This window comes from Curcuma longa, chromosome 21 (assembly GCF_044706935.1).
Source record: "Curcuma longa cultivar G26 ecotype Majalengka, Jawa Barat chromosome 21, ITB_CL_G26_1.1, whole genome shotgun sequence".
Taxonomy (NCBI): domain Eukaryota; kingdom Viridiplantae; phylum Streptophyta; class Magnoliopsida; order Zingiberales; family Zingiberaceae; genus Curcuma; species Curcuma longa.
The window spans coordinates 8,062,260-8,074,312 of record NC_133881.1 but is presented as its reverse complement, the minus strand read 5'-3'; the positions used below and the strand labels follow the sequence as shown (position 1 = coordinate 8,074,312).

At 35.5% G+C, this 12,053-nt stretch overlaps 1 protein-coding gene across 1 annotated transcript; it reads right to left on the bottom strand.

Moving 5' to 3' along the window:
• Positions 1–390: 390 nt before the first annotated feature.
• LOC141814842 (large ribosomal subunit protein uL6) lies at positions 391–6,620 on the bottom strand. Its single transcript, XM_074702791.1, has 3 exons — positions 6,221–6,620; positions 804–926; positions 391–694 (listed from the first exon to the last, which is right to left on the bottom strand). The coding sequence occupies exons 1-3, from the start codon at positions 6,581–6,583 to the stop codon at positions 608–610; spliced, it is 573 nt and encodes a 190-aa protein (XP_074558892.1). The 5' UTR covers positions 6,584–6,620; the 3' UTR covers positions 391–607.
• Between the last annotated feature and the right edge of the window lie 5,433 nt (positions 6,621–12,053).

Genomic DNA, 12,053 nt, shown 5'->3' with positions numbered 1-12,053 from the left:
ACCATAGAAAGAAAATAGAAAATTTTCAATTAGATGATATAAAATTAGATTTCTTCAATAATTGTATTGAAGAAGCTTACTTTGAGAAACCAATAGGCTTAAGTTAAGATTGGATAATGAATTTATGCTTCAAAGATGCCAACGCCTAACCAATTGGCCTACACACAAGTAAATTGGGAAGACAGAATCCCCTCAACAATTCCAATATGTAAAGTGAGAGAATCTTTTAAACGTGGAATCTCAAAAAAAAAAAATATGAAATCATATTGGATCTATTATATACAACCTTTTCTTATATTACAAAAAATTATTTCTACAATTCAAATTCATGATCACAAAATCACATAACAATTTTACCCCTGCATAAACTTGTGCTAGATAAGCAACATAAATCACAAAATTGTTGATTCATTAAAACAGACGTCAAAAACATGAATAATGTATTGAAGTTAGAAAATAACAACCGAAATACAGGGTTCTCACAAGGAAAAAAAAACAAAAACAGATTGAACCAAATCCAAGCAAGCTTTATAACATAAGCTTTAAAATACCCAATGCCTCAAAAATCCAAACTCAACTAGTTTAGTTTTCCCACTGCCTTAAACAACTAAGCTTCTTCAACAATTGTTCCCTTCTCGCTGACATAGATACCATCCAAGAACTTCCTTATATCCTTGTTCTTTACATGGCATTTCTGTCAGAAATGAAAGAAAATTAGCCTGCTAGACAAACAAAGAGCTGGAAAAAAATTCCATTGCTTCTCAACAAGTAGAAGGGGAAAATCGTGTTGAAAATATGCAAACCTGGTTGATCAAGGCAGCAGAGCGAGAAACAAGTTCAACATCATTTCCATCAAGGATAAGTTCATCCTTCACCTTCTCAGACCGAAGAATTTTCACACCTTCAAGCATATCAACTTTTCTGACCTGCAACAACAGACAGAATAATCGTATTATAAATATGCCTGTCTCAGATACCTGAGCTATTGACAACGTTACAACATAAAGCAGCATAAAAAGACCATAGGTTCCTTTTTCCCTTTTTTTCAAAATCTCCATGTACTTCTAAAATTGTCAAAATGGCCACCAAAATTTTCAATATCTGATGTCCTAGCTATCGACACTATCATGTAACAGAATAATGACAAGTGGATTTGAATAATACCATGTTTGCCACATCACAATTTCATCATCTGAAATAACAATATTGCTGATTGAGGGTAAAATGACAGGAGGATGAAACTATAGGGCCCATTTGAACAAAGGAAGAAACTGTAGTGGTGCAATGAAATTTCCCCAAAGAATGTAAGAGTTCATAAGAGTTATGAGATTGGTACAAATTGGGAGGCATCAGCATGTACCAAAAAATATTGCAGAAACAAAGTTGTATAGTATTCTGTAATTTTTTGTATCTCAAAGTTTAATGTAAATAAGAGTTACCTAGAATATGAAGCGTTACCCTATTTTCTTTCACAAAATCCTATATGCTTAATTCTACATGGTATCAAAGCAAATCTTAGGCATCTCTCCAAACCCTAGCAGCCCCTCTAGTCCCTAATCTTCTCTCTTGCCGCAGACATTGAAGGACTGCTAACCCTAGCCTCCTCTTCCTCATCTCTCACATTTTGATAATGATGGATGAAAGGTGCGATTGGTCGGCAAAGACTTGATTAAAGAGGGCGGCCGTCTGACATGAAGGAGGGATCTTTAGCTGTGGCCAAAAGATGATACCAACAAAATTGCTCGACAATCCTTAAACTAGATGAAATAAACTACCTACACAATTGCTCCACAATCCTTAAACTAGATGAAATAAACTACATTACCTGGTCATTATCATGCTTGCTATCTATTCAAACTAGAGGAATACAAGGCTCATCAATAATGGAAAAAATAAAACCAAATATTGATATTACTGATCTTTGATTTAACAAATAGGTGTCATGGTTGATCAATTCAATGCAACCATAATTTGCACAAGGTTACCTTCTGGACACAGTTCAGAAAATTTAGGATATAACTGCTCAGACTTACTCCCAATCAGCTAATGATGCCCAGATATATGCGCTAAAGAAAAAGATTCATTAAACCAAACAAGGTGAGATGACAATTGCTAGTATTTTTTTTAACTTAGAGGCTTGTGCCAAAACATACTACTATCAGTATTTTCAAGCATTCTATGCACTAAAGTTTCATAAATTAATTGAAAGGAAATGTATATGATTTTTTCCTAACAAAACTGAATGATGTATTTAATTAGATAAGAATATTAGTTATTGGGCATGATGTTTTTTCCTCTTATGGCAAGGATATAGATATGTGCAAGGAGAGAGTAGAAGTAATGCTATGTTGTGAAGTTTGTTGACTCCTCTAACATAATTGTAAAACCTAATGCAGATGAAAACAAATACATAACAAGGATACCAGCTGGAAACTTCATGACCATCCACCTCATGGTCGAGGTGGGAAAAAATTTAGTGGTTCACGGCCTCAAGCTCATATGCCTAAAACTGTTGATAGCAGGCAGCCATGAGAAACCAATTCTTCCAGTGGAATATCCAATGAGAAGTTGCAAAATCTCAAGTTCCTTATGGAAAGATTCAAGTTTTCTTCCACCGTAGTAATTCCTTCTCATCTTGTACAAGTATACCATGTTCATCTTTTAATACTAATCATGTCCAAAATATTTATGGTATTTTTGCTAACGTGGATTTTAGATTTTGGAGCATCTAATCATATGACTTGTGCCTATAAAAGATTTCTCACCAATGCTTCTTGTTAAGGCTGAGATAATGTTTGAATAGTGAATGGTTCTATAAATTACACCTTCCATTATCTTACTTCTTATCTAATATAGTCTTTGTTTTTCACATAATTTTCTATTCGTTAGAGCTCTTACAAGGAATTTAAATTGTAAAATTTAATTTTTCCCTTCTTGTTGTGTCATACAAGAACTAAGCACCAAGAAAATGATTGACTAGGATAGACTACATGATGGCCTATATCGACAGGTTGAAGGGTCTCTTTCATGCTTTATTAGGTGAATTTGATTCTATTCATTATCAAATTATTTAGTGGCATAAGAGATTAGATGATCATTCTTTTCTTCTATTCGAAAAACTTATCCCCACTTATTTAAGCAGTATAATGTGGAAAACATAGTTTGTGATGCTTGTGAACTTGCTAAGCATGCTATAAGTTCATATCTTCTAATCAATAATAAAAAGTCCAATTTCCTTCACGATGATTCATTTGATGTGTGGGACGTCAACTCATCTATTTGGTTACAAATGATTTTTGACTTTTATTGATTATTACAGTAGGACGACCTGGGTGTATTTGTTGATACATGCAAAAAAAATGAAGTATTCTCATGTTTTGAGTCTCCTTATAGAATGATTAATACATAGTTCGATGCAAAAGCGAAAAGTTTTCAAACTAATAATAGTACAAAATATATAGACAAAACCTTTCATACTTATTTAGACATTAATGAAATTATACATCAAAATAGTTATCTTAATACTATCGCCCAAAATGGTATATCTAAATAGAAAAATAGACATCTCCTAAAAGTTACTAGGGCTCTTATGTCACTGTGAATGTCCCTAAGGTTTGGAGGATACATTAATTATTGTTGCCTACCTCATCAATCACATGCCTTTAAGGAACTTAGATTTTAAATGTCTAATAGAATTTATTCAAGGCAATAACTGTTACATTATCCCTCAAAAAAATATTTGGGTGTATTTGGTTTGTGCACAATTACACTAGAGGGAAACTTGATCTTAAAGCCTTGAAATATGATTTTATTGGGTATTTAGCTACAAAAGATTATAAATGTTATCATCTACCAACTAAAAGGTTTATGTGAGTTCAGATGTTACTTTTCAATTGGCTATATATGATGGTCAGGGGAGAATAATGATGTGGAAGAGGTGACTCAACCTATTCTTAAGTTGCCTATATATGGTGGTCAGGGGGAATATGGAACATGAAAATGATAATAAAATTTTGAATGGAGATCAAATTAAAACTGATGTGGAAACACAGACACTCAAAAATGGAAAACCTTAGTCAAAATAGAACTTGAGATCTTGTTAACGAAATTTGGATAAAAAGCCAGTAGGATGTAAGTGAATATTCACAGTGAAGCATAAGGCAAATAATTCTATTAAGAAGCTAAAGGCTCGATTGGTGGCGCAGGGTTTCAACAAACCTACAAAATTGATTACTAAGAAACTTTTGCAGCCGTTGCCAAAATGAATTTGGTATAACTTATCTTGTGCTGCTAATCACAGATGGAATATTTAGCAATTTGATGTCAAAAATATTTTCCTACATGGTGAGTTAGAAGAAGTTTATATAGAAATCCCATATCCCACCTTGTTTTTATTGTTAAAAAACTAAAAGGAAGGTTTAAACCAGCCACCTCAAGGGGCTTTGTCTATCAGTTTTGGCTACAAGCAAAACAATGCAAATCACACTGTCCATAAAATATCTTGATAGTGAAATTACTATACTTATTGTACATGTTGATGACATAGTGAAGGCACATGAAAATCAAGAAGAGATAACTGGACTGAAAAAACATTTGTGTACTTAGTTACTGAGTTTGAGATTAAAGATTTGGACCAACTAAGTATTTTATTGAGATAAAAGTTGCTCAATAAAAAAAGGCATGTTTATTCCTCAAAGAAAATATGTTCTCAATTAACTAAATGAAACAAGAATGTTATGCTTCAAACTTGCAAATACTCCCATTGAAGTCAATCATAGACTAAAAGAGATGTTGGAGAATTAATTGATATTAAACAGCACCAAAGATTATTTGAGAGACTCATTTTTCTTTCTCATACACAAGCTTGGCATTGCCCATACAGTAAGTATAGTAAGTCAATCTGTGCATCGCTCTAGGGCTATACATGTTAAGGTTGTTTTTCAAATTCTACAATATCTCAAATCTAATTCTAGAAAGGATTACTTTTTACAAATACTGATGTTGATTGGCAGCATCTTCTAATGGTAGAAGATCTACTTCCACATATTGTGCCTTCATTGGCGAAAATGTGGGGTGAGGTGTGTGTGTGTAGCAAATTATTTTATTCCTTTGTGTACAAGATGGGTATGACAAATATTTATCCATACACTATCTTGATAGGGAGTGTTGATAGGGATACATATGTTTTAGGTATTATTTCATATTTAGTTGTCTAATAGGAATACTTTTGTAATTTTTTACATCTCAAATTTATTATAAATAAGAGTTAACTGGAATAAGGAGCATACCCTATTTTCTTTCACAAAATTCACTATGCATAATTCTATAATCAGCATTGATGATTTGATAAGATTCCCTCAGATATGCAACGCCTGAACTATTTTCTCACCCTTCAGGCAACAAAGTTAGAAAACTAAGTCAGTTTAAAACTTGCTAAATCATGTTAAAATTTCAAGATGAGAAAGCTTGAGATGATCTTACATATAAAAATTATCTTGCTCAGTACTTTAGTGGCAGCTAATGGAAGAATGTAGTAACTCAGTGGTGCATGATCTTATATATAACTATAATCCTATAAACTAGTGGAATGTTAAATCTTGCGTTCCAAAATGCTAATTTTGAAGACAAACTACAGCACCTACTCATCTGATGGATGTGGCGCATCCTGAACTTGTTCTTCAAGAAATAGCATAACATAGAAATACAACATCTCCTTTACCTGAGACAAAAACTTTTGCACAGCTAAGACCCAAGCAGTCCAATTTACTAGAAAGTTTCTCATACAGATGATCTTATTCTTGCTTGCTCAGTACTTCAGTGGCAGCAATTGGAAGAATGTAGTAGTTCACTGGTGCATGATCTTATATATAACTATAATCCTATAAGCCAGTGGAATGTTAAATCTTGCGTTCAAAAATGCTAACTTTGAAGACAAACGACAGCAAGTACTGATCTGATTGATGTGGCGTCCTGAACTTATTTCTTCAAGAAATAGCATAACATAGCAATACGATATCTCCTTTACCCGAGGCACTTTTTCACAGCTAAGACCCAGTCCAATTTACTAGAAAGCCTCTCATACAGAGAGTGTAAAATCGCCTACGATCAACTATCGTAGCAGTAAATTGTAATATGGAAAGCACGAAATAGATAGAAAACAAAAGGCATATGGAAAGCACGAAATAGATAGAAAACAAAAGGCATTAGAACAAGATCAGACCTTTTTCTCCCCAAGGAAGTTCCTGATCTCTATGGAGTCGTTATTAGTAGGGATGGATGCATTGATGGGGAAATGGGCGTAAACAAGACGCATCTTGTACCTATAGCCCTTGGTAACCCCGGTGATCAAATTTTGTATATGACTGATGGCGGTGCGGATGGCAGCAATGGTCTTGCGGGATCCAAACCACGCTTCCACCTTCAGCTTCTTCCCGCCCTCGAGGAGAGCAAAGTCAAGGTTGAGGTGTTTGAAGTTGCGGGTAAGCTTGCCGCGGGGACCTTCGACCTCAACGATCTTCGCGTTAACCTTCACGGTGATCCCTTCAGGGATGTCCATCGTCTGGGAGGAAAGAATTGTCTTCATCTCGCTGTCGCTGGCTGCTCTGCGGGCGGCCGGCCGTATGCCAGAAAACCCTAACGCAATCTATCAATGATTCGTATTTATAGCAGCAGTCAAGGGTTCGTAGGTTGCGGCGGCTTTCCTACGTTGTAACAACCGTTGGATTGGAATCTGAGCCTGTGATTAGTGATGGGAGAGTGGAGACTCGGAAACGGGAGAAAATAAAAATATATATATATATTCTGCAATGGATTAAAGAAGGCACCTAAAATTATATAAATCTTAAATAGTATTCGATTATACTCTTTATCTTTCAATCTTAAATTAAAAAAATAATAATTTTTTTATTTAAATCAAATTGAATTAAAAAATAAAAACTATGATTTCATTAATAAATTTCATACAAAAGTATCTAAATTTTTTTAATCTACGTCATTAAATTCAATTCATTATCCACTTCTAAATCTATTCATATTTTTTAATAAAAATTAAAAATTTTTAAAAATAAAAGAAGGTTAATAAAAGTTATAAAATTAAATAAAAGTAAAAAAGTAAAAATTATTTTTATTTTTATTTTTTAAATAGGTAATTACAAGAGAAAAAGATGAAACAAAATTTAAAAAATCAAAATTAAAAAATTATAAATAAATAAATTATTTTAGTGTTGTTTGGATTAAATTATCACCACTTTAATGCTAATTTTGTCAAAACATCATCATTTTAATATTGATTTCTAATAACCAAGCACTATGATTCTGGTCTTTGAACACCACCACTATACGGATTCTCATCTTTGAAATCAACGCCATCGTGATTATATTCTTAGAATAACATCAATAAAATAGTGTTCATCCTTGAAAACCAACTTCATTTTTGTGATATCAATAGTACATTGTGATTATATTCTTTGCATAATAGTATTATAGTGGTAATGATCTTTGAAAACTAACATCACCTCTTTTGTAATATTAATCGAATATCATAGTGATGGTCTTTTGAATAACAACACCATCCTATTGTGATATTAACAGAACACCTGATTTGAATGATAGCATCATAGTGATGTTAATCATTATAAAACAACACTACCATTTTGTGATATCAACAACCAATGATCTCATGGATCATTTTGGTTACGACGGAGCAGAGTTGCAGAAGAAAATAAGGCTTTGAATCCTGGCGAAGCCAGACAATACCCTCCTACGTCGTGACTAACTGCAGTTTCTCGATTTACCTTCTCACAGATAGTCGTGGGGCTGACTGTGTGAGGCTGCTAAGGTGGCGTATTCCACCTTTTGTAGAAAATGGATCATTTTGGATAAGCAATTCACTAAAATCCTCATTCTGAAAACTTTTAGTATGGAGAGAAATTGTTACAAGATGTAAAGGATAATAATAAGTTTACTAACCCCTAATGAAATGCAACATTAAAATTACTGACAACAAAAAGATGCAGAATGTAGTCGTAGGTTGTTGGAGAGTCTGTCGGCGTAGTAATAGCACTTGCACGAACTGAGCAGTAAAGAAAGATGGATGGATGAGAGAATTTTATCATGAGCCTTGGATACTAAGGCTTTTTTATAGCCTTTATTCGGTTGATTGAAAACCCATCAGCATACTGATCTTTTCGATCGACTGAACCTCTTATTAAGCAACTAGACCCTGAACTTTCCTTGCGTGCTTCGATTAGATCCACTCCGCGAAATCCACTTGTCTAGTCGACTGATCCACTTGATCAGGTGACTGCCCCCTATAACTTCCTTCACTGTTTGATTCGATTGCATTTGATCTGCTCTTTCCATATTGAACTTTTATTTCCTTCTTTGTTAAATCCTGATATGATCTATGCTTATCTTCTCAGATCGGTCGACTGAACCACCATGTTCAATCAACTAAACCTTCGTTCAGCTCAAACTTTACTATTTTATAAAACAAAGTTAGCATAACAAGAATAACAATAATAGATCTATAAAATAGAGTTAGACATCTATAAGTATGCATGAATCAATCTTGATAGTTGAGATTATTTAATCATGACTTAAAAACTCCTGTTGGTTTCTGCAATCGAATCAACACCTAAGGTTGCCCCAAATGGGACACACCTCCAGAATGAAAGACCTCTCTAAGACTTACCTTACTTACTTGTCAAACATCCAATATAGCTGACCTATTTGGACTTTTTCTACTCTGTATCCAATCGACCCATCAGGACTTTCCTTGATGTTCAGCTTAGCTGACCCATCAAGTGTTCTACCAGATCAACTTATTTGGTATTCTACTTGGTGTTTGATCTTTTTGATCCACTAAGACTTCTTTGCCTAGTGTCTAGTCCTCTTAATCTATTAGGAATTCAAATGTCTTGTTCCATCTAAATATCGTGGATAATCAAACCAATCAACACCTAAGGTTACCCCAAATGGGACACACCTCCAAAATGAAAGACCTCTCTAAAACTTACCTTACTTACCTGTCAAACATCCAATATAGCTGACCTATTTGGACCTTTTCTACTCAGTATCTGATCGACCCATCAGGAATTTCCTTGATGTTCAGCCTAGCTGACCCATCAAGTGTTGGGATCGAGGCGTTCGCTAGAGGGGGGGGTGAATAGCGTTTTTTGATCTTTCTCTGCAAGATTGTTAGCGGAAGCAAAATCATAATAATAAAGCACAAAGATCAAACGCTAACCCGGTTTGATTTACTTGGTATCCACCTCAACGAGGTGACTAATCCAAGGATCCACACACGCAGCCGACGATTCCACTATGAAACAACCTCCTTCTCGAAGCACGCTTCGAAGGCGGAGAAACCTTCACAATAGAGTTTCTTCCTCTTACAAAATTTGTAGTGAAGTTTAGAAGGAAGAGAAAGAGTTTTTACACTGTTAAAGAGCAGTCAGGAAGATGAAAGAATCAGATATTTTTCTCTGCGATGTTGACTGCTCTTTTTATAAAATTCAGTGCACCAGTCGACTGCTCCTAGGGCCAGTCGACTGATGGGATTCAACGACTATTTAATACGCATTTAATTTACCAGCTGTCGCCCAACGGTAGTCTATCAGTCGACTGCTCCAACACTAGTCGACTGGTACCAGTCGACTGTACCTCTCGACTGATCTTTTTGTTTGACGCCAGTCGACTAGATTTCAGACCTCAGTCGATTGATACTTCTGAACTTGGCTGTGTGTTCTTTGGATCAACCCCAGTCGACTGCTGGCAGGGCCAGTCGACTGACCAAGCTGAAAACTCCTTTTTTCAGCTTCTTCTTCATCCTTTAGCCTTGACACAAGTCTTCAAACGCCTTCCACAAGCCTCATGCACTTCCTTGCAGTTGCTTGAGACGTTTCCCTCGACTTTGTCGTGCTAAGTCCTCTCTTGCCAAGAGGCCTTGCCTCTGGGACTTCGTCCTTTGCCAAGAGGCCGCGCCTCCGGGACTTCACCAAATGCCAAGACTCCATTCCTGGACTTTCCTGTGAACTCAAGTCACACATGTTAGATCACAAACATTGCCTAACTTAAACTGATTCAGCCAAACATTAAAATCCAAATCGCTTGGGGCAAAATTGCCCCAACAATCTCCCCCTTTTTGATGTTTGGTAAAAATCATTTAAGTTAGGTCTTTAATACAGCATGTATAATATCACAATAAGTACTTTCAATAATCATGCTCTAATCAGAGTTAATCAAGCACTAATGAGCAACATAAATGCTAAGCATGAATGAATAATCATGAAAGCCTAACTTTACCATTTCATTCTCCCCCTTTTTGACATACAGCAAAAAGTAGTAATTATCAGAGTAAATATGAATAAGTAAATAAATTTTCAAAAGGGAGCAATTATGACAAGCGTTGTTACTTTCTCCCCATTAATCCTTACTTCTCCTATGTTCAAGCACCAAAAATTAGGATTATAAGTTTGAGCATATCATTGAACAAAGAGTAGAGTAAATACCTCCTAATAAGTGGCAAAATGAAATCAAAAATCCATTGAAAATTCAGCATGATTCTAAAAACAGGGGCATCAATCGACTGCTATCTGCATTAGTCAACTAATGTCTGATAATCTGATTTTCAGTGCCAACTTCGAAAAGTCATAGCTAATTCAATTTAATTCGAAAAAATATGAAATTTGAGACTATGATTTATTGACTCACAAAAAATTTGGGAAAAATAGTTTCAACGTATTTTCAGTGTTAAAATACCATTTTGATATCATGTGCCAAGAGATTTAAATTTTAAAAATAATGTATCAATATCAAAGTGTTTTGGGCATTCAAGTGTTATGTTTGGACCAGTCCAATTGACCAGTAATGTAATTCTAGGACATACATCAAGAGTTTGATGTCAAAGTGTTAGTGAGAGCCCTAGAGCCAATCATATGATGATTGTTGCATGGACTCATTGTATCATATTTCTATTTATAAAAGGTATTTTATTCTGGTTATTATACTTACTTGTATTGATGCCAAATAACTAAGTATAGTAATGTCCTTGAGTAGATGGTTCGTATCTATATCAATCGATTGGTTGAATCGATAGTGAGATGATATAGAGAACACTACTCTAAATGATTCCTAGTCAAGTATTAACATTCAGGGACAATGTTAATGCGACGAGACTAGCATGTAGGTCAACACGATGACTTGATCTCACAAGTCATGGATATGAGATATCAAGTTGACACATGGGTATGCATTGGAGAATGTATACTGAATGACCCGCCATGAGAAAGTATCATGGATCGTTATATGAGTGTCATATACTTTCTCATGTGGCTATTAGTATGACTATTAGTCCTTAGACCTGAAGTCACCATGGTTCCCTACATAAGGAGTTACTTACTTTGGCTTCGTCAAACGTCACCCATAACTGGGTGGACTATAAAGGCGATTACTGGGTATGTAACAAATTATGCGGAAGGATGTGAGTGATGTAGATGGGATCTATCCCTCCCATATAATGAGAGTGATATCATAGTTCTTGATAGAGTGAGACCACTAAAGTGCATGACCATGCCCAAATGAGTCAACATGTGATGTTGAGCTCGTTTGATTATAGTGAGTCTACTTGGAGTTCAAGACATAGATTGATTAGAGGATGACACGGTCTATGCCTCGGTTTGATCAATCATGATATCAAGGATAGAAGGACATGGTCACATTGTTAGTGTAGGAAGCACTAGCAGATCGAACCAGAGTTTTGATTATGGAACTAGGATCAAGTTAAGTATGTGGTTTTACTAACCAAGTTGAACTGAGCTTACAGGAGACACAGGTTAAGTCCTAGTAATGCTAGGCATGAAGTCTTGGCAGAGTCAAAGTGCACCAGGTGAAGTCTGGGCTGGTCAGGAGGACCACGCTGCAGCAGAAGTCTGGGCTTGGTCAGGAGGACCAAGTTGCAGCAGAAGACTGGGCTTGGTCAGGAGGACCAAGTTGCAGCGGAAGACTGGGCTGGTCAGGAGGATCAGTTGCAACAAAAATCCTAGGGGGCAAAG